Here is a 23,702-nt window from a genome sequence, read left to right on the forward strand (position 1 = left end):
CCTCCCACAGGACCCCCAGAAGGACACGGTCGAACGCCTTCTCCAAGTCCACAAAATACAAGTAGACTGGTTGGGCGAACTCCCATGCACCCTCGAGGACCCTGCCAAGGGTGTAGAGCTGGTCCACCGTTCCACGGCCAGGACGAAAACCACACTGCTCCTCCTGAATCTGAGATTCAACTTCCCAACGGACACTCCTCTCCAGCACCCCTGAATAGACCTTACCAGGGAGGCTGAGGAGTGTGATCCCCCCTGTAGTTGGAACACACACCTTAAAAAGGGGGACCACCACCCCAGTCTGCCAATCCAGAGGCACTGTCCCCGATGTCCACGCGATGTTGCAGAGGTTTGTCAACCAGGACAGCCCTACAACATCCAGAGCCTTGAAGAACTCCGGGCGAATCTCATCCACCTTGCCATCCTTGCAACCTTGCCACAGAGGAGCTTTTTAACCACCTCGGTGACCTCAACCCCAGAGATTCAAGGGGACATTTAATATTGAATGTTGGCTCAAGTCAGGAAGTCTGTATGTGGAGTGCTTGGGCTTGAGTTGTCGCTGATAACAGCTGTATGTATGAATGCCCATTTTGGTTCTGCTCATGGGAATAAAGCAACCGAAGTGCTCCTTGACCACATACGAGGGCATTACAGGAAGAAGGTTGAAGGTGATGATCTGCGTCGCAGTGTGGACTAGAGCAATACAGTTGAAGGGTATTCTGTTCTGGAGAACTAGTTACTGTTGTACAGACATTGAAAGTTTATGTCATGTTTAAGGTGAAAACAACAAACTGACATCACAGAAACTGCCGCAACAAAGACCAACTGTATTGTTATAATGGTCAAGTTAGCGATACCCTATTTTGTTGCTCCCAGCTATTGTTTTACAAGCTGTGCTATCATATTATTATTACTATTTTGACTAACACGTCACTGACATTCAATAAGACAAGTGGGAGCTCTTTTAAATTGTGAGAAAAAAGTTCTTAATATGTCTCTTCTCAGGTTTTTACTCTGGAGAGTTCACTCAAAGCTTCTTGTCTGGAGCGCTGATTCACATTACAGCTTGCGTTTAACATTTTAGCAGTAAAACTTTGATGTGGCGTTTCACTTTAATTTTCAACTTTGGGTGACTAAACATGATTTCTTTATTGGGTTTCATCGGATTTGTTTGTGCTTTAAAATAGTTGCTCTCGTGAATATTTTACTTTCGGTACAGTTTATGAGGGTTATATGTTTATCCAATCAACATGAAGTGTTCTCAAATCTAATCAGTCTTTACATTGTGTTGGATAGCTAAGTAGCCCAAGACAGCTATTTACTAAATCCGTCCGTCCGTTTTCTGAGCCGCTTCTCCTCACAAGGGTCGCGGGCGTGCTGGAGCCTATCCCAGCTATCATCGGGCAGGAGGCGGGGTACACCCTGAACTGGTTGCCAGCCAATCGCAGGACACAAACAAACAACCATTCGCACTCACAGTCACACCTACAGGCAATTTAGAGTCTTCAATTAATGCATGTTTTTGGGATGTGGGAGGAAACCGGAGTGCCCAGAGAAAACCCACGCAGGCACGGGGAGAACATGCAAACTCCACACAGGCGGGGCCGGGGATTGAACCCGGGTCCTCAGAACTGTGAGGCTGACGCTCTAACCAGTCGTCCACCGTGCCGCCAATGTACTATATATTAAGTATTATCACAGACATACATTTTCAAACCCAGTGTGTTCAAATACACAGGATGTAGTAAAGTATTCCCACATATGCCCAAAAAAGAGCGTCTGGAATTTATAGAGCAAAGTACTGTCAATGACAGTCTGTAGTAAACCTAGCAAATCATCAGGTGGGACATTGTTACAGTTCATTGCCAAAAAAAGTACTTTACACTTGAAGACTGTCATATTCAACATAGTGATCCAAGAATATTTGTGTTGTATGATATTCTCACTTATGTATTTTGTTTTTATAATTGGCTCCATTAAGTTTCACAAAATTCTCATGGCTGCTTTAACAACTTTTTTTTTTTAACGAAAAGTATGCAATTTCCCTATTGAGCTCAATCCTTGCCATGTTCCTTAACATTGTTGATAAAAAAACAGAGACCTGCTGATATTCTACAGGTTGGGAAAGGATACCTGACTAATGGCATATAGATTTATCTGCTGCCTGAATACCTGAGATTGTTTCTGGTGGAAGAAGAGTGGACATCCTTTGAGAAATTCTGAAGTTGAGTGAAGAGAACAAGTAATGCCAGTAAGACTTAATGATATATACAGAGATCTGGAATCAGTTTGTCTGTAGAGAACATAAGAGCATTTAAGCAGCTGTGTGTTTTCCGTGTTACCGGATGGGAAACTGTTATCACCCCTATTCATGAAGCAGCTCCACAACAGCACTTTTCACTTCAGTCTGGAACACACTTAATCCTATGAATAAAGGCATGCACTAGTGTGTTTACATCAAAGAAAGTGATGAATGTAGATCTTTAAAGACTTGTTTTTGGGGAAAGGAGTTTCTCAGGTTTGAATAACCCACAAACTGGGGAGCGGTTCTCTCACTCTTATTTTGTCTGTAGCCACCTTTCACACTGCCTTCCTGGCATTTGTTTTTAATTTTTTTAAATTTGTATTTTTTTGCCTTTTAGAAAGTACTGGCCGAAACGGTGCATAGTCATGTTCGTGCGTTTCCATGCAGTCATTGCTGCTTCACCCTGCATTGGCATCTTACATGATAGCGAGCCATGACAATGCTGTGAAATAGCCGGCTTAAATGACTATGGACTATTGTAATCTTTGAGACTAGACGACTAGGAATGGCAAAAATAAACTCACATGCCAACGTCAGACTGTTGCAATGTCTTTGGGCGTCCAGTGCGCTCCGTTTTGCTCCATCTCGCTGTGGACAACAACTGATGCGTTCTAAACCGTCAGTTTTTCACAGTTTCCTGTGGCTGTGAATTGAGGACTTTCATCCTTTATACGGAAAAAAATTAATCTATAAACTCCTCACAAAAACTGAATCCCAGCAGTAAAGGTACTTTTCACGCATGTGCCATGAGTCACATTTCTTCTGATAAATGTCATGGATTCAGTCAATAAAACAAGGATATTACAGAAAGCCAGGAGTTCATTTTCATATGCATATGTATGTATATATGTATTTGTGATCAAGAAGTGTGCTAGTATACTGTTATGTGCTGCATTCATACCCCTAGCCTAATGTTTTGAGAATAGTGTTTTTTGAGCATCATGATCATACGCTGCAATTTAATGTACCACCATTTATCTGCATATCATAGTGACATTCCAAAGTTTTGTTTTCATTTAACTTGGTCTGCACCCAAAGAAAGTATTTGCATTCCATAAATCCGTTTTATCACACTACGCTGGATTCTTTTAGCCTCTATAATTGTGGGTATTATTCCAATCGTTTTGTTGTTCTTCTACTACGACTGCTTCAATGCACAATCAGTTTTTGGTCTTTCAAATGACCACACTTATGAAATTAAGTATTTTTTTTTTCTTCCCCTAAGACTTACTTTGTCTCCCATCAGCAAAATTGTATTTGAATTCTAAAAGGCATTGACTGTGGCACTACACTATAAATGTATCCATGCTTGCTTCCTTGACAATGTTAACAAATAACATTCGGCTTCCATGAAAAGCTCATGAGGGCTCTGAGGAGCAATGCGATCTAAGTTCAGGCTCCTTGGGTTAAATCACCCTGTGTTAGAGAGCAGTGAATAGCTGTTTGTTAATTCAATGGACATTTTACCTGTTCCAACAAAGAGTTTCTTAGCTCCTCATTGGTGAAAGCGTGGTACAGCCTCTAAACCCACCAGACCAAGTAAACACATTTTGAAAAGATACAAGTATGCCTGATGTTGAATGGCCTTTCTAATTAATATATATTTTTAAAAGGCTCTTCCTAGATGTCCCTGTCTGCTTTCAGAAACAAAGAGTGGGTGTGGCCTGGTTGATTTCTTAAAAAGGCGACCCATCCTTTGTGTCTGAGGTCTCACAGAATTCCTCTTCTGTATAGCCTTTGTGAAAAGTCTGCAAAATGAAGAATCTTCTCTCTCTTGCTCTCTCGCTCTAAAAATAAAATACCTCGATAAGCCACTGTTGGAAATGCATTTCGGTTCTGTTTTCTTTTAACTGCTGCTGTTATAGATATTTTAGTTGTTTGGCTATTTGTCCTTATTATAGAGACTACTGCATGGGTCACCAACATGGCACCAGGTAGCCTTCAAGAACAAGTACACAAATTGTAAATGTTGCAAATATTTGAGAGATTCCTTTCCATTACAGATTTGTACTTGACGCAAAACCTTTTTTTCCCCACCTAAAGAAAACACTACTGTATGTCAATTTTTTTTTTCCCATATGCAAGTTTCCACATTTTTTTTTTTTTTTTTATATTTTAAAACACTGGTAAGAATAAATGCTCAACTCCACTGCATTATATCAAAAGGTGTTCATTTATGGGATAAGTGCACAAATGAAATTTAACCAAATAGACAACAAACAAAATCCAAATACTGACTGGGTAACCTATGAGCCACTTTGTTGTTGTTCTTGGACTATTTATTGACCTATGGAGTACTTCTTTTGTATGTGCTGTAAGATCAGCACTGTTTTTTTTTCTTGTTTTATGATAACATTGAATTCAACATTAGTCTGAAATTGTTGGGGGTACGACTAAATGTTTTTATGACTTCTTACTATCCCTATTGAATATGATTCAAGTTGAGTTCATTGTCTTGTTGTTAAGGATTTCATTATTGTTTATTACAATCTAATGCTACTTTGTTTGTATTGGTTGCTTTTCATTTTTTTAACCAACATTTCTCAATTCACATTTAACTCTAAAATCTTTTGTAAAAAGGTAAGCAATAGTGTTTTTCCTGAGCAAACATTAATAAATGATCACACAATGTCACATGCATTGAACGCAGAAACAGTTTTCACAATTTATTTTTCTTTCTTTCAGATATAAATGAATGTGAGGTGGACAAAGGAGGCTGTGACGAATACTGTTGCAATACCTTTGGCAGCTACTACTGCAAGTGTCCTCAGGGCAGTGAGCTGGGGCCAGATGGCAAATCTTGTCATGGTAAGAATAACATTTGATACAACTAGTGTGTAGAAAAACATTTTATATTAATGTCTGCTCAGCTGAGCATCCCTCTATTGTATGGTAATTGATGAACAAATTGTTATTTTATTAATGAAGGCCTAGTGGTTCGCGTATCTGCCTCACAGTCAAAAGATCCTACGTTTTAATTGCATCCTATGTGCAGTTTACATGGTTTGGTATATTGGCCTCCTCCCACAATTGAAAAACACACTTGGTAGGTTAATTGACGACTCTAAATTGTCCATAGGTGTACATTTGAGTCTAAATACTTGTTTGTTCATACAGTATTGGCACTGCGATTGGCTGGTGATTCAGGGTGTACCCCACCTCACTCGAGCTTACCCATGACCTTAATGAGAACAAGCTGTATAGAAATGAATGGATGGATGGTTTCTGATGTTCTTAGCAATCCAGGTGTTGGACAGAAACCTTTCTTCTACAGTAGGTACAGCATATTTAGATATGGTCCACCTTTGAAATTCGAACACTTTCTGTGTCGATTTTTGCATGTTCTTCCTTCTTTCTATGGATGGGGAAATAGACAACCACTATTTACTGCAATAGACATCATGACGTATTGGATAAGGTCAAAATGTCTGTACGTAGTTCGTCTTTAACACAATATTTTGAATCCTGTAATAGTTATTGTTACCAACCCTAATGTTTACTGTTTTGCTTTCTTGCCAATAGCAGCCCCTTTCCTTACCTAATGTTGCACTTGAAGTCATTTTTGTATCGTTTACACCAACACTTTACTGTACCGTACGAAATCGAGGCGACTACTCACATGTTGAATGCGTTTCCTGCCCTATTAAAGCTGCACCTTTGTTTAGTGCACCAAGATGTGTATTGTTTCGTATTTGCTGCCCTATTGAAGCTGCACCTTTATTCCGTGCACTAAAATGTGCATTGTTTCTTATTTGCGCTAACATTATGGTTTTATTGTATTACTGCCAACAATCTGTCAATGGGCATTACTACACTTTATCATTTGTACAATCAGTCATCCCCGTTCTTGAACTACACATGTGCATACAGATGTCTTTTGTTCAAATTTCCACAGCTTTTAAACGTAGGGTGACCATCTTTGAATTTATCTGTGAGTTGATAATTTGACCAATGACCAACATTTCTACACAAACATGCTCAACAGAAACTAACAAAGATGGTTGTTGTGTTGAATGAATTATGGGTCCGAATTGTTCATATTAATGACAGTACAGTACTTTAGCTTTGATTGACCTGCTGCAGATGGTGTTTAACGTTTTACGGTCTGGACTCCAGGCCGTAAAACGCTGAACAAAAAACACAGACTACACATGCTCTTGAAACTGTCAACTAAACAGTTGGCTTTCTTAGTCTGGCAAAAAAAAAGAAAAAAAAAAAAAAAATGCAGAGTGAGGCCCATATGTTCCACAGCGTTTCGGGTGTGAAGAAGTACCCCTGGCCTTTAACCTTTTAGGACAGGATATTGTCAGTTAATAATAATTTAAATCATCACAGCCAATGAACGAGTAGAAAAGACAAGCAGAAGAAGCCTCACCTGGGATGAAGTTCTTCTTTCATTGTTTTTTTGTGTGTGTGTGTGTGATATATATGTGGAGAGCTTATTATCAAAGAAGAGGTGAAATTTTACTACTACCTCGGATTTTTGTTGTGGAGTTAGGAAGTTATCATTGCCTCCTGGAACCTAAGAGATGATTGAAGCCAAGTCTTTGTACACTGCTGCTTATTGTCTTTATATAAATTAATTGGAAATAAGATGTGTTTATTGGTCGATGTTATGTTATTGCTTATTTGCCTTCCATCCTCAGTCAACAGACCACCTGTTGCTTCTCTTTTTTTTCTTACAGTAGATGCATGCTCGGCAGTTTAGAGCCAAACTACACCGCAGGATCCCCGGTCAGGCATTCTGCCCCCTCAACCTTTGACACTTCTGACACCACTCCAACTGCCCCATGGACCTTCCCTTAACATCTGCTGAAAAGAAGCTAGACTTTGTCTCTCATTTATTCTCTCACTGGAGGAGACTGATACGTCTATTCATTTAGTCAACCTTCCTCTGTAGGCCAATTGTTAAATTTGTGCCAAAGTGTGAATGTACAAAACAGCTCAGAATAATGTAACAGTTCATGAATATGTGATTCCATAAGAAGCCGTTTAAGCAGTGTAAGGATTATTCTTTATATCATTTAGACAGTCTAAAAAGATTGGGAAGCAACAACTTTCACTTAAGAATGGCCTCAACTTTGACACACCTAACTCCGCTTTGCTTTCATTATTGTACAGAATCTAATGAAAATAATCTTGGGATTATAAGAAAAAAACAACAACAACAAAAACGTTCCCATAGGTCTGAACCACACGCACGCACGCACGTATATACAGCGCTGCTTTGACTTCTGAGAAACTTATGTAATGTTAGTTATTAGTGATGGTACAATTTTGTGAGCAGAACCACGTGGTTCCAGTGTCCAACCTGCTCAATCAAAAAAATGGTAACTATGTCTTGCTCTCCATATACACATAGGGTATAATCTGTCATCCTCTCTGTAAGCGATAAGAAAACAACCTGGGGATGCCTGACATGTTTTCCAGATGCAAACGAAGGCCCGGTTGCAGTGTTGTTTTACTATCTGACATTCATCTTCAAGGAGCATGAGTCTTAACTCACTACTGCAGACGTGTCTCCTGCACACAAACTTGTTACAGCATAATCTTTACTAAAATCAGGCCTCAATTTTAATGTTAAACATCTCTAAAAATGGGGTTTCCACTTCTGACAAGTTTGTGACAAAGTCAGAAGCAAATCTACTCAACTAAAAAGTTGAAGAAGTTATACTGGTTATTAATAATATTGTTGTACATTTGTGTGTGTGTTCAGATGTCAATGAATGTGCGGAGCTCAATGGAGGATGCCAGCAGATGTGCGTCAACACACTAGGCTCCTACCATTGTGAGTGCGGGGAAGGATTCCGCATGCATACTGATGGTCGGACTTGTATTGGTAAGCAGTTAGAAATTGAACCTTTTTCCTGATGAACTCGGGTTACCACATTAGCGCATACATTTCAAGTATTGTTGAAAGTATGAGAAGTACTACACAAAATATGACACAAACACAGTTCCGCACACTTAAGTTAAAGAAAGAAAAAGACACGAATGCCACTAAACTAAAAAACAAACAAACAAGCAACAAAACTCACGAAATGAGCTGGACGAAAATAACGGGACCCCTAATATTTTGTTCCACAACTTTTTGAGGCAATCATGACAATCTACCAATTTCTGTAACTCTCAATAAGACTGCACGTGTTGACAGATATTTTAGTCCACCCATGTGAAAAAGTATTGCATAATCTTTGTGTGTTCATGTGATATACTTTATATGTGACGTTCAATTACATTTGGCGATGTTTGTAGGTAAATAATGAACGCAGTCGTAGTGCGAAGTGGTGGTCAGAGGTGGCCGCAGATGATTTTCATATACTAATTTATTAATACTTCTTTCTTTGACAGAAGGGTCCCAACAAGTTTGTGCCTGTATTTTGTATCTGTATCTTAAATATCAGAGAGTCTAAGGTTTGTACCTGTGAAAGTCATCAGTGTTAAATTATTTTCTGATAAAAACTGAGGCACAGAGGTGATATTTCATATTTGGTACACAGTAATTGGTTGGAAATATTAGCTTTGGGACTGCCAGCAGTACCTGGCTTACATACTATTTTCATTTCATGTATTACACTCGATCATTAAAGGCAAAATTCACCTCACACTCTGATGTATATTTTGTCTTGCACATCACGTTGAGAACCAGCTCACACACATGCAAGCATGCAAGAAGAGTTTCAGAGTGATAGAGGCCTGCAATCAGTGCTACACCACTTGAAATGTGGGCTGGTGGCTAGCTCAAGGGCACCACAAATATTATTTATAATGACATGTCTCCAGAAATTGCGGGTAGTCCGAATTTAACAAAAATCTAATTTACATTTTTTGCTATTTCTAATCTATGCATGTGTCTCTTTTGCATTGAAGCGGTAAACTCTTGCTTGGTGTTGAATGGTGGTTGTGAGCACAAGTGTCTAGACATGGGGAACAATCACTACAAATGTGAGTGTCGAAAGAACTACAAGCTCAAGACAGATGGGAGACACTGTGAACGTAAGCCACAATCCTAATTTCCCCTACAGGACCTTGAAAAAACAGTCTGTAAATCAACAAGATACTCATGATAGTATGTGCATGTCTGGGTCACATTCTCTGTGTTTTTGTGTGGCAGTGAGGGACCCCTGTGAGGAGAGGAATGGAGGCTGCACACAGCTGTGTGAGTCTGTGGATGGCCGTGTCCACTGCAGCTGCCGACCTGGTTTTACTCTGGCTGAAGGTGGCAAGAGCTGTGAAGGTGAGGAATCAACCATCCATCCATCCATCCATATACCCACCCACCCACCCTTTTCTTCTTTGAGCTTGAAAAGTCTCTTCGTCTAAATAAAAATTATTGCCAGTAGAGCTACAAACAAATCAGTGGTGATCCGGATTGACCCAGAAATTCCAATGAATAAACAAATCCCCAATCAGAATTTTTGTATTCGAATCAAAACAAGAATAAGAATAATACAAAATAAAATAGGAAAAGAGCTATCGCTGGAGAAGCCAACTGCGGCATGACGGCAGATTGAGTGGGAGAAAGTTGATCCAACACAGTGTGAAGCCAGAGCGGCTAGGTAGCCAGCAGACTAAGTAGCAGCAGGCTAGCTGGAAAGGCAACAGCTTGGCCCGTTCCGCGAAGATTTATATGACAGACAAGCGCAAAACAGACTCAGATTCTACCTGCGGCCAGAGTATGGTGAGGGATCCTGGTTAAAGTAAGCCATTTTAAACTAAAAAGAAAAACTTTTCTGTATGGAGACGTGGCAGCTAAAATGCATCAGTCAAACATACCAGCGTACTCTCTTACCAGTTCAGTAGATCGTTTTCAAATAATCAAATTGTACATTTCATTTGTTGGATTATTATTTTGGACTAGCGTCACTGATAATCTAGTGGTACATTTGCCTAACCGGTGCAGGCAGCGTGGGTTTAGTTACCACTCGTGATGGTGTGAACGTGAGTGTGAATGAATATCGTCTCAATATGTGCCCTGCGACTGACTGGCTGGTGTTCAGGATGTAGTCCGTCTTTCGCCTGAAGTCAGATGGGATAGGCTCCAGCACCCCGTAACCTTAAACAGGATAATCGATATTGAGAATGGATGGATGATATTTTGGACTAGTACAAGGAGTAACAATTAAATTGTGATTCACTTGTCATTTGTTGCTGTCAATATGAATAGTGAATGGGGTGTTAGGGTTTGAGTCCAAGCACTAATTGCCAGTAAATAATTTTAAAAATGTTTTAATGCATTGAAGACGAACGGCACAAATGTGACCTGTGTGTTCACGTACGCCCCCTTCAGTGTGGCTGCGACAGCCACTCTAAAGGAGGCTGCCTACCAGTTTGGAGGCAGAATCCTTTCTGCCTCACCTCACACTTTAGCTCCGGTTTTGTGCGATCGGCACATGCCAATAGCCTCCTCTGTTGTTGTACAGTAATTTTTACCAGGATGTGGTGCTGCTATTGTGTGGTATTTCTGCTTTTTGTGAGGAATTGCACAATCTGAGGTGAGGCTGGCTGCTCGCTGTCGCAGTTCTCGTCTTGCCCATGTGTTTGAACAGAAAATACGCTCATTCAGCAATTTTAATGAAGTCATGGACCCCACAACCCTAATGAGGATACGTGGTACGGAAAATGGATGAATCGAAGTCATGAAAATTATTTGATTAAAAAAGAAAATCAATATAAAGCACAGACAAGAGATTATTAGTTTATACTGTATATGCCTCCCCTGACCACACATCCCTGATTCAATCTCTAGCTCTTGCTACAAAATCCTCTTCCAAACAAATAAAATATTTGCTCTATCTGCCTTTACTTAACTCTTAATAGTGTTATATATGCCTGTGTACTGTATATAAGTGGAAATGTTCCATCCATAGTCAAATTAATTCAACAGAGCCAACAGTTTATTCCACTCCTTCCAAGAATAGATATTATCATGCAGCTAAAATGCACATGACCATGAATCCCAGTCTGAGCTATCAATACATTCTTGTGTCCATGACACTGATAAATAATTCAAGATGTAAAGGAACTTACATTCTCGTGTGAGTGTTGTTTTTCTGTCATTTGTGTCACGTTCCTGTGTGTTTAAAATAACCAACCAAGCACTTCTGTGCATGTCCTGTCTTCAACAGACATTGACGAGTGCAATTCAGGCCATGACAAGTGCTCTCATGGATGCGTCAACACGCTGGGCTCCTTTCGTTGTGTGTGTCATCCGGGCTTTGACCTCGGTGCAGATGGAAAACGGTGCTACCGTGAGTAAAGATAACGTGTTTTCTCCACTAGAGACCCATTATTGCGGAAACAGAACTGATCCATTATTCCACCAGTGGACATTTCATTTAACACACATTCTGAATGGTGAAGTAAATTCCGTATGCGGTGCATGAATCCTTTACTTGGATTAAAAAAGAAACTCATTTTTCCTCATTTGCCGAAAATGTTGTGTCTTTAATTTCTTTTTTAATGATTTTTTCAAGTCAAAAGGCACACATAGACACAGAAACATCACGTGTTTCCTTTCCCCCACTTTTATCCCAACCACCCACCCGAACTTGGAGCACAGACACAGGTAAAAAAGTATACATTTTTTTTTTTTTTTTGAAAAAAAAAAAGGTAAATAAAAAGAGCAAAAAGCAACAACAAGTAGAACCAAATACTCTTCAATGTAGAGCACGATTCTTAGTGCAAAAGTGACACAGGGAAATGTAGCAGCGTAGCAGAGTGTCGTCTAGTTCTCAGTCCCCCCAAAAAAATAAAAATAAAAAAGACATTGGCTGTAATAATTATGTCATATTGGGTAGTATCGTGAGTGATTTCAGATCATTCAAAATGGGATCCCAAATGACAAAGAAATTATTCTCTGACACCCTCAAATTGTTTCAAATTGTATGAAATGCGGCACATCACACATCCAGTATGAAGCTTTGGGTGGGTTTTTTTCTTTCCATCGTAGTAGAATCTGTAAAGCAAGCAAGTAGCAAACAGTGTTGGAAATACAATTATCTTCTTATGCTGTTTCTTAAAGCCTGAAGGTGTTTATCAACGACCCCCAAAATAAAATGTTATGGTGTTGGGTTGGAGATGAATATTTAATGCAAGTGAAAGTGTTTTGTAGTCATGTTAATAGTCGCTAAGCCACCTTCTAAAAGAATTATTTATCGATATTCTTTTAAAAAAAAATATTTGGAGAGGTACAAAGGGTGGCATTGAAAAATATAAAGGAATTTGGGGTGTATATTAATTTTAGGTCATCTGCCTCACAGTTCTGAGGACCGGGGTTCAATTCCCGGCCCTGCCTGTCTTTTCTGTTGTCATACACACTCCAGGCATTGAGATGGAGATTGTTAACAGCTGTGAGAAGAATAATGGCGGCTGCTCTCATCAGTGTGAGCACACCACCAACGGGCCCCTTTGCTCCTGCCATCATGGCTACCAGCTAGACCAGGACAGGAAGACCTGTGTAGGTAAGAACTCCTTTTAGCCTTGTCTACCGTCTGTACTGTATGCTGAAACTTACAATGTACTACTGTGTACCTGCTTCAGACAGTGATGAGTGTGTCAATGGGGAATCCTGCTGCAGTCACTTCTGTAGAAACTATCCAGGCGGGTACGAATGCAGCTGTAGAGCCGGCCACACACAAAACCCAGATGGCTGCAGCTGCGACGGTAAGAATTCTGAATTGTTGGCGGATTATCGAAGCTTTGTTATGCTTTTTGTTTTGTGGCACTGTGATGCTGCACGCAAATCCCAAAACACATTCAAGTAACAGAACCTATTCCAGAGCCAGTGAGAAATAACAAAATGTTGGTTGCTAAGAAGTAAATCATTGTACAAAGGCCTTTGTGCAATCAAGAGTACAAGGCAAGATCCCAATCATTATATTATTTGGAAGTATGCGCCCTGTGATTGGCTGGCGACCGGTTCAGTGTGTAGCCCGCCTCCCGCCCGAAGACAGATGGGATAGGCTCCAACAGCCCGCGACCCTAGTTAGGATAAGCGGTAAAGAAAATGGATGAATGGAAGTAAAACAACAAAAAACAAACAGCGCCGTCTCAGCTTTATTGAGCTACCTAGCCATTGTATGTACAGGAAGTAGGCGAAAACATGGACTTGGTCTCCCCTTTCAGACATGGCAACGTAAACTGTTTTGGGAAGACTTTCAAAGAGATGTTTGTATATATCTGTGGAAATTTGTATCCATCCATCCAGAGGAAGATTCAAGAGTTTTTGATTGGGTTGAGGTCAGATTCCAGTCGCCTTCTTTCACACCCAACTCATTTATTGACAGCTTTATGGACCCTCTTTTGTGCATCTCTGTCAAACTCGATACAACACCCAATATATCTTAAGATGAATATTTTAGATTCAAGGGGAAGTAAGGGTTACAGTCAAACCCCTGTTTTATTAGTTTACTTGAGTTGTTCCCCTCCTTGTGCCGTCACCTTATTGTGGTGGAGGAGTTTGTGTGTCCCAGTGATCCTAGGAGCTAAGTTATCTGGGGTTTTATGCCCCTGGCAGGGTCACCCAGGTCCTAGGTGAAGGACCAGACAAAGCACAACTAAAAGACCCCCTATGATGAGTACATTGATGGAATCATGTTGGCTGAGTCTGCACCCATGGGGCCCGGCCGGGCCCCCTTCCCATGGGCTCACCACCTGTGGGAGGGTCCATAGGGGTCGGTCAGGTGCAGTGTGAGCTGGGCGGTGGCCGAAGGCAGGGACCTTGGCGGTCCGTTCCCCGGCTACAGAAGCTACCCCGGAAGAGCTGGATGAAGTGGCTGGGGAGAGGGAAGTCTGGGCTTCCCTGCTAATGCTACTGCCCCCGTGACCCGACCTCTGATAAGTGCTAGATAATGTATGGATGGATGGATATTTGAGTTGTTTGCTGAGACTTTTGCATTTTCTGCTATTAGGTTCTGGTTCCATGATAACAAGTTATGTGCAACCTCTCTCTTGTCCCCCCCCAGACATCAATGAGTGTCTGGCAGAGACTTCAGGCTGCGACCATGACTGTGTCAACACCCTGGGAACATATGAGTGTTTTTGCCGAAATGGTTTCCGTTTGGATCAAGATCAGCACACCTGCATCTGTCAGTAACCTTGACCTAATACTTAAAAAAAGAAAGAAAAAAGACAGTTTCCATGAATTGCTTGATTACTAGTTGTAGAGTATATGTAGCCCAACTTTCTCCTATTTACACAGGAAGGGCCCAAAGTTTGTTTAGACCTACCGGAAATTGGACTCTGGACTGGACTTCCTTTAAAATAACAATAGAGACAATGTCAAATTATGACTGTAAAAGTATGAACCCAACGATTTCATCCATATTAAACTGTAGTCAGTCATAAAAAAGATGTAAATAGAATATTTAATCACAGCTTATATTAGATTGGTAATGTGGTCATTTTGTGTCGCCTTTGTTAGCTTTGTATGGTAGAGAGTTGGAGGAAGATGACGAGGAGGAAGAGGAAGAAGATGAAGAGCAGCTGGAAGTCTACAAGTTACCACAGCTTTTCTTCCGCAACGTTCCCCAGCTCCTCCATTACACAGCAGCTTTGCATTCGCGCTATGGCAGTGATGATGATGATGATGATGCTGGTGACTTTGACGAAGAGTTTGAGAGCCTCAAAAAACATCATGGAGAATTTAGATTGGATAACCAAATTGGTACAACAAAAGCCACGATCAACTATGGCTGTTTAAGTTCTCTGACAATACAAACACTTTTTTTTTCATTCTTGTCAGTGTGTCTGGATAACTCTTTTGGGGAAGACTGCAGTTGGCGATGTGAAGACTGTGTAAATGGAAACTGTGGTGAAAATAAAGACCGCTGTGAATGTTCACCTGGATGGGCTGGCCTTATCTGCAATGAGAGTAAGTTCAACAGATTATTATATTCAATACGTGGAGTGCCTCTCACATCTACTTTTTGCAACACAGAACATTGGCACTACACTCTTTAGTTGCGAAAATGCTTTAAAGTGAAGTTTTCATGAATCGCTTTAGAGGTTTTAAATGATGAGGTAAAAAATGGTGAACTATATTCCACCAAGGACCTTTTTCTCCCTGTTTGTATGTTTGTTTGTTTACTACTAAATTGATTTCCAGTAAACTTTGTAAAGGTTAGGGCATGGGCTCACAAAGAACCCATCAAATGTCAAAATGATGATTTAAATCATTGTGAAACATTTTATTTTCAAAACAATTTCTCAGTAAAAAACGAATGACTGGCATAATTTACATTCACAAAGCCACAATCGTGTACAGCTAGGTTCTGATCCAAACTAGGATTGCCGCTCTACAGAATGTCATTATGGTTAAAGGTTGTGTTAGCAATAAAATTTGACTGACAGCGTTCACTTTTTTTGATTGAGAGACTGTTTGGGGAGTTCACACACACAGGAAGGCCAGAATTACTATACTTTATCCTTTAACTAGTTATTTTTGGCCATGAATATGTACACGTACGCAGACGAGCACACACACACACACACACACACACAAAACTAGGGGTCTTTCCCATCTCTTGGGATAATCCATCTGTTAGTTCTATTTGTGCTACCGATAGAAGTGTGGTCCAGTTTTAGAGCGAGATGGCCTACTGAGTCCATCGATCCAGGGTCATATATCAAAATCTGTCGGCTCTTCTGTGTAGGTTGGAGGGTCGTTTATGGACTGTTGAACAAAACCAAAAAAATAAATAAAAGCATCAGGGGAATCAATATGTGTGCTACCTTACCAAGGCCAAGGATGTCCATTGCTGAATTTTAAAGCAAAGGTGCACTCTTGCCACGCACTCCTGTGGTCAATGGCTGTCCCTGATCTGAACCTGAGTCACGCTGGTACTCATGACTGGAAACTCATGGAGTAAGCCCATGAGAATGTCACATTTTATACAGAATATACACTGACAGAGATGTGGATACAAAAGAATTTCAAGATGGACAGGCGGTGTGGTGCCGCTGCTATTCCTGGATACCATGAATAGCAGCCTTGAAGATCTAGTGATTGGCCATGTTAATGCATTTGCTTCTTCTTCTTTGACTGTCAACAATATTGAATGGATCTTTCCTTGGCCCATGCGCTACTTCTCAGTTTACAAGAAGTCACGGATCTGCTGCCAAAGTGGAGCAAGAGCCAGTTTTCTGTGAGTGATGGAAGCCATAAGAAGTGAATCTGCTGAGAGGACATTTTTATGTTTTTGCTATAAAACGGTGAACAAAATAAAATAAATTCCTGTATCTGCGCAAGGGCTGTCACAATCATATCTTTAGAATTGATTATGCTAAAGATATTTCATCAAGTACTCGAGTATAAATCTTTTCATATTTGTTTTCTCTTTTCTTTTCTTTTACTACTAACACACATTTTATTCTCATTTATGAGGGCTGGACTTCTATCCTTAAACTGCATTTGTTGGTACTGAGTATATATTATAAACAACAAAATTAGCCTTTGCTAAACGGTTAGCATTTGGGATTAGCATTAGCATGCTGGCAATTATCATAAAGAAAAATTAAAAAAAAAAGCAAAACACTACCTCATAATACATCATGTTATATTTACATTCCACATTTAATAGTGTCTTAAAAATCACTTACAGATTCTCCTTTGTTGTTTTTTTCCCACTGGCCCAACAGTGCGACCGTCTGCAACAAATGTCCGTGCGGTAAACATGGACAATGGCCAAATGGTTCCGGGTGGCGCAAGAAGGCTTTTATTAACACTTTTAATTGCCTTGAGGCCGAAATTTTTGCATCGACCAATTTTTGTGGTCGACTTAGTCGAGTTAGTCGATTTCTTTTCACAGCCCTAATCCGCACCTTTATCCAGATGCTAAATTTTTGTTTTAATGTTTTTGTTTTTTTTTATCTACCTGTTGAAATGGCTCATGTAGTTTTTGCATAATCATTCTAGCAAACTAATCGACAAACCAACAGCAACCAAAACACTGAAAACAATGCCGCCTTTGTGCTTGGCATAGGTACATAAAACTATAAAAGCCATGGCTAATTGAACTAAAATGTACAGTATATTGCTCAATTGATAGTTGTTGAATTGTTCATTGTTTCACTCATTTGCCTATCTTATATGCAGTATACGCCAGTGTTTCATTTAGCAGTGTCTTTACTCAATGTTCTCAATGTACTTTTCTCAAGACCCCCATTATTCTCCAGCTTGTCCTCAGGGCACTTATGGGCCGACTTGCAACAGTCTGTGCCGATGTAAGAATGGAGGCACATGTGACCCTGTGACTGGGAGGTGTTTGTGCCCCCCGGGGGTACAAGGTCTACTCTGCGAGACTGGTTTGTATTTGTACACAAATTCACACCCAAAAAAAAAGAAAAAAAGCAAAAGATTTTCCTTCAGTATGCTCCAAACATAAAATTCAGTTACACTGTAATCTCATTCAAATGTTGGCCCTCGATTATTGCAGTGTTTTTTTAAATTTTTTTTTAATTCTCGTTCATGTTGGCAGGTTGTCCAAGGGGCTATTTTGGAACTCACTGCATGAGAAAGTGCAACTGTCCCAACAATGGACATTGCCATCGGCTATATGGAGCTTGCCTGTGTTCTCCAGGGTTATATGGTCGACACTGCCATCTGCGTGAGTACCAACTTGATTTTATGTGCCGACCTTTTAAAGGTGTTGATGATGCTCACAGGAAGCAATCAAATATTACAATGCTATTAAAGTCATCTTTTAATTACAGCATTAATACAAAACCATTACAACTATAGTAATAGTCACGTATAGTAAAATGCATTGAGGATTCTGGATGTGTTGCTCAATGTTCGTGTTTGTTTTTCTACTCTATACAAATAATGTACATATTCACTGCTCCATGCTGCATGTCTTGTTTAGATCCCTTCAGCAGTTATACTTAGTCGTTTGGAAGGAGGTAGCAAGTGAGAGGGCAGCTCACGCGGGAGCCAATGGCCCTCCAGTTTTCCTTCAATTAGATGGACAGCCAAAGCAAACTCCTCATTGTCCAACATACCATCGGCATCGATGTCTGACAGCCTCCAGATGTGGGCGAGCACAGAATTCGGCAGAAGTGTTGTCGTCATCCATTGTTTGACTTTGGCTCCACTAAGTTTGCCCTCATGTGGGCTGAGGTTGTAAAAGATCTCATCGTACTTCGGCTTGTGTCTCTCCACTATCCACTCAGTGGAACCTTGTTCGCTGTCGTCACCATCTTTGACCTCCTTGAAGGGATGTCTCTTGTAATTCTCACGCCTGAACGTTCCTAGGAACTCATCATCTAGCACCCCGGGGAGGGATTTATGTATAAGTTCTTGTTGTTGAAGCAGCGGCACCAGGTTAGCGATCTCAGTGTTCAGGAGTTTGTCTAGGGAAGCCATCAGACTTGGTTTCAGTTTCTTCAACTTGGAGAAGTTTTGACTCAGAAGTTGCTCCTGAAAAAAGTAAAGTTGGAAATGTTGAGTCAGATCATGTTTGGGAAACTTAGACTAGTCCCCAGTGTTGTACCTCAATGAGTTCATATTTTGGGCGAACAGGAACTGAATTTTGTTCATTTCTGTTAGTGAGAATGCACTTTTTCTGGCCTCTGGAGAATGGTTTTTGAATGAAAGTTGATTTTCATTCAAGAGTGGCAGGTTTTGTTAAGGACTTCCAGGTCAAACCTGGCTGAACACATTAAATACGAACCTTCATATGTCGGGGATAAATGCCGTATTTGGCAACCCAGTCCGCAGCCGCCATTCGCATCTTCGCGAGTGTGTGAGCTACTTTCAGTGACATTGCGTAAATGGGAGTGAATGTGTTTTTTGGTACATCACTGTAAAAACTGATTAGTAGGAAAACTAATATTTGCATCAGAATGCTTTTGATAAAACACAGTACCATCACACTGTCATAATATGGAATCTATTTTGTTTTTATTATAAGAATAGATACAATATTTTGTTAATGCTCGTTTTTCAATGTTAATGGGGACCAGAACCCCCCCGCGAAAGGTGAAAAACCGCATAGTAGGATTTACCCCTCCACAGATGCATAACTTCTGCCCTCTTTGATCATATCTAAACGTTTCACTTTTTCGATGATGTCGTCGTCTTCTTCTTCCTCTTGGGCGCCCCGGAGGAAGCTTTCGCAGGGGCACAGCGCTTAGGCGGCATTGTAAGGGCTTGCTTAACTAATCCAAAAAAATTATCGCTGAAACAAAAAAAAAGTTATTGCGAACACAACAGCGCGGACGAAACTGGCGAGACACAACAAGGGAAGATGCTGGGTGAGGCTGCGATGATGCGCAGCCAATCAGCTCACGGGATAAATCCACTCGTGCTCTCATTGGTCGATGTCGCGCCAGGGAACCAATCACGCGCCTTGTATGAGTGCCCGTACAGTACAGGCATGTACAGGCATGTACAAAGCCTCGCATCAACATGAAACAACGCGTCTTTCCGCAATATGGCTCCAGATATGGCTGTATTTATTTATTTATTTTTTGTAATGAATATTTTTTGAAAAACCCACGAAGCACCGAAGCCGCAAAACGTGAAGCGCGAAGTGACGAGGGAGCCACTGTATAGTCTGCCAGATCTACGAGAAATGCAGTTATTAATGTCCTTTCACCATCGTTCCTGTCATACTGTTGCAGGTTTTTTTTGGTTTTTTTCCCCCCCCCACATTTGTTGTTTTAATTCCTCAACTTAAAAAACGACAATTCAATCAACTTTTCCACATATTTTTGTGATTGTTGGGTGAGAGCTACAGCTGGCTTTTAGTGTGGACTAAATGGGTGGCAGCAATGGGGAAAATGAAATGCTAGTATTTTGCGGATAATAGCCTGTAGCAACGTATTTGGGGAAAAAAAAAAAAAGAACTATGAGCTAGTTCAGTTTTGGCATGGTGAACTTAGTTCAAAATTTTCAATTATGAACTATGAACTGAATTAGTTAGTTTTTGGAACGGTGAATTGAACTTTAAACTAGTTTGCGAAGAAAATGAACTTTCCCAACATGCCCAAAATTTTCCCAAAATGCTCCCTTATTGAGAAGCCTACATTATGTTATACAGGACTGGTTTTAATATTAACATACTGTACCTTAGGATCATATCCTGCAAATTGGGGATTTCATCATCTGAACTTATCACAAAAAAACTATAATAATGTAAAATATGGCTATTAACAATACCTTTATCAATGAAATGGGAAGTATTTGGTTTTGATTTGAGATGAATCATACATTGAAGTTGTACCTTGCAACCTTGTTTAGCTCACATATTGGGCGTCTTTACAAGTGTTATTCATTTTACGGCTGATTATACTTTCACTCGTTAACGCAAAAAAATTTGTTCGGGTGCAAGTAGTCCAAATGCATTTCATAGCTGACCGCCTTTGGGTTAGGTTTAAGCTTATGTCAAAGTCATGAATGGGACATTATATTCTGGATCACAGCCATTCCAAAAGTGGCTGGCCTCAGTTAAGCTCTATGAATGCAGCACTTCAGTGTGACCTGCATCTTGGTGCAGTCGGGGAAATCTCCTGCTGGAACTCTGTGTTGCTGCTGGATCTTGGTGAAAATGACTGGGAGCTGGTAGATTAGATTGTGCTTCTTGGTCTCTTTGCAAAAAATGGTCGGCATCTCCTGCTTTAGATAGCCAATGATGTGCGCATGAGCCTGAGAGAGTTACAAAGCAAATATCAACATCACACCAAATGAGAATGATTCAATGTCTTATCCCTGTCAGATAATTTACCCTCACGAGTCGGGCTCTCTTCACCAAGTCATTCAGTTTTCTCACAGCAGCGTTGTGTGGGAGGTTTCTTATGTCAGCCAACAGATCGTCCTCCTCCAAGTCTAGCAACTGGTAGTGGTCGCACATCTGTCTTGGCTCTGACCAAAAGGATCCAATGTAAATTCGCAAAATTTCAGGGGTTCTAAACACTTTCCCCAGTGACCACATGAGAGCGCCATATACTCTCATGAGCTGCTGGGAGTCCACCCTGTCTGCCTTGTTCAGAACCACACGTAACTTTTCCTCGTAGCCAAACAGAGCTCCAAAGGCCCGGGTGAGCTCATCCGAGAACTCAAGCTTGTGGGCATCGAACAGCAGGATGATCCGATCCACACGCTCGGCAAACCAGCGCAGCACCTCCGGGAAGTCATAACCTTCGGCGAAGGAACAGAGGGTTTTGATTAACGTGGATTGTAATTAGGTCTGCCTCTGTACCTCAAGGGACAGTGCGAAACATGCAACATGCAACAGTGGCCCTCTCCGTTTGCAAGCCATTTCAGTTCCACCCACAGAAGAATGTGTCAAGAAAGTAAAGCAGAGGCTGCTCTGGTACTTTCTGCTCGTCTCCTTCCAACTCTCCCAAATTGTTCTCATCTGTTGTGGTCACGATTCAAATGTGTTCAAAAGTGTTGCATCATTCAAATTCCTCCTTTGCCTCATCTGCTTTTACTATAATTTTGATATGAACTTGATCTGACGTGTGAGAGGCATTCACTTGTGAAGATGGCAATTTGTTGTTTAACTCACCTCTGCTTAGTTTTTCCCTCGTTGCAGTTAAGATGCCCGGCGTGTCGATGATACTGATACTCTCAAGGGCCTGATTGGGCATCTGCACACACTGAAATCTGCATAGGAAATAATAATACACATTTAAAATTAGAAATGATACTTTTCTGCAAAATGCATGTGAATGCTCAGAGGCCAAGTCAAAATTCCTAAAGAACTGTTGACTTTGATCTTCTATGGGAAAAAAGTCCAATATAGCCAATAAATAAATTATTGCCTGAGTTTAAGAGTCCACTGAGAAAAAGTGCAATCAGGCTGTTAAAATGTTTAGATTTTTTTTCTGCAGAACATCATTCACCTCTGAGCATTTGCGCAATAACCACACTACTGCCCCGCCCCCCCACCCCCCACCCCCACAGCATTTATTGTTAGCACAGTGAAAAGTATATAATTTTTCTCTTTTGATCCCCATCACCTGTTCAGAAAATTATTTCCAAAAGGGTCAAGGTTGCGAAATGGTTTTTTGCGGTCCATGGTGAGGGCATTCCCTGGAATGATTCCTTCCACCTCTCCATACATGAGGGCTGTGAAGCAATCAGTGGTTGGCTCTGGTCCCACTCTGCTACCCAGAAAGTCTTGTTCGATTAGATATCTGAAAAACAGAGATGGCGCTGTACTGTACGTTTTTAGAGATTCAGCTGAATACTGTCTAACTGCACCAAGATCTTGAGTGTTACCTGATAAAAGTCGTCTTTCCTGTTGAGTACTGACCCATTACGAGCACCATCGGCTTGTTGTCGAAGTCTGCATCTTCGTAGCTGGGAGAATGGTAGTGATGGAAGGAGTAGTACTTCTCTATCGGCAGCAGTCTTTTGTAGTAAAGGTTCCTCAGCTCCTCTGTCACCATGTTGACACCACCGAGTATTTCAGGATCGCCTCTAAGTCTCCGATTAGACATTGTGAAGACTCGTTCTTGTGAAGTTCTTGGTCCAGAATGAAAGCGGCTCACTTTGCAAGCACTAAACAGAATGATGGAAGAATGTGCTCAAGAAATATTGTCAGATTCCCACAGCTGCCTGCTCCATCCTGCAGCGTGACATTCAGAGGGTGGAGAGGGTGTAACCAGAAACTGCAGCTGCACCTCACACAAAGCGTGGACAAGGGTGGAGTGGAGTTTTTGCTGCTGCATGGGGACAATCTTGGCAGATTGCATGCAGATATAGCATTCCGAAGAATGATTATGGCTGTTTCAATGCACATTCATCATTGCTTGAAACTTGCATGTCTTTTGTTTTCACAATTTTTAATCATTATCTGCACAAAAGCAGCCGAGTTTTAATTTAAATATGTAATTTGAAAATGAGTGATGAAATGAATAGTACACCATTATTTAGTGTAAAGCACAATGAGAAGACACAAAAGACCTCCCTTTTTTCCATCCATCCATTTTCTGTACCTCTTATCCTCACAAGGGTCTCGGGAGTGCTGGAGCCTATCCCAGCTGATTCTGGACAGGAGGCGGGGTACACCCTGAACTGGTTGCCAGCCAATCGCAGGGCACACATAAACAAACAACCATTTGCACTCACAGTCACACCTACAATTTAGAGTCTTCAATCAACCTACCATGCATGTTTTTTGGATGTTGGAGGAAACCGGAGTGCCCGGAGAAAACCCACGCAGGCACGGGGAGAACATGCAAACTCCACACAGGCGGGGCCGGGGATTGAACCCCGGTTTCTTTTTTTCCATCTAATTTTATTATTCTTAAAATTGCACAGGTGTGACCGGAATAGTTGTATAAAGTAGATGAAAGCTGCACTGTTAGACTTTTTGCAGGGTTTTTACGTGGACTTACTGGCAACACTGTTGCCAGCAAGTTAATGTTAAAAAAAAGCAAACTTGAT

The 23,702-nt window shown here is 40.9% G+C and overlaps 2 protein-coding genes across 2 annotated transcripts in view; one reads left to right on the plus strand and one right to left on the minus strand.

The window, feature by feature from the left end:
• megf6 (multiple EGF like domains 6) overlaps positions 1–23,702 on the plus strand; it is a 46,829-nt gene that overhangs the window by 5,429 nt on the left and 17,698 nt on the right. The window contains exons 5-16 of the mRNA XM_061681697.1: positions 4,988–5,110; positions 8,019–8,141; positions 9,173–9,298; positions 9,417–9,539; positions 11,431–11,553; positions 12,628–12,765; positions 12,845–12,967; positions 14,269–14,391; positions 14,727–14,969; positions 15,048–15,176; positions 17,480–17,608; positions 17,782–17,910. Coding sequence (XP_061537681.1) covers positions 4,988–5,110; positions 8,019–8,141; positions 9,173–9,298; positions 9,417–9,539; positions 11,431–11,553; positions 12,628–12,765; positions 12,845–12,967; positions 14,269–14,391; positions 14,727–14,969; positions 15,048–15,176; positions 17,480–17,608; positions 17,782–17,910 — 1,632 coding nt within the window. The remainder of the gene's footprint in view (positions 1–4,987; positions 5,111–8,018; positions 8,142–9,172; positions 9,299–9,416; positions 9,540–11,430; positions 11,554–12,627; positions 12,766–12,844; positions 12,968–14,268; positions 14,392–14,726; positions 14,970–15,047; positions 15,177–17,479; positions 17,609–17,781; positions 17,911–23,702) is intronic.
• LOC133405059 (EH domain-containing protein 2-like) lies at positions 18,165–22,753 on the minus strand. The gene is made up of 6 exons (XM_061681698.1): positions 22,533–22,753; positions 22,271–22,447; positions 21,817–21,914; positions 21,031–21,443; positions 20,787–20,951; positions 18,165–18,722 (listed from the first exon to the last, which is right to left on the minus strand). Exons 1-6 carry the CDS (start codon positions 22,751–22,753, stop codon positions 18,165–18,167), a joined length of 1,632 nt encoding a protein of 543 aa, XP_061537682.1.

This window comes from Phycodurus eques, chromosome 7, assembly GCF_024500275.1.
Source record: "Phycodurus eques isolate BA_2022a chromosome 7, UOR_Pequ_1.1, whole genome shotgun sequence".
Lineage (NCBI taxonomy): Eukaryota > Metazoa > Chordata > Actinopteri > Syngnathiformes > Syngnathidae > Phycodurus > Phycodurus eques.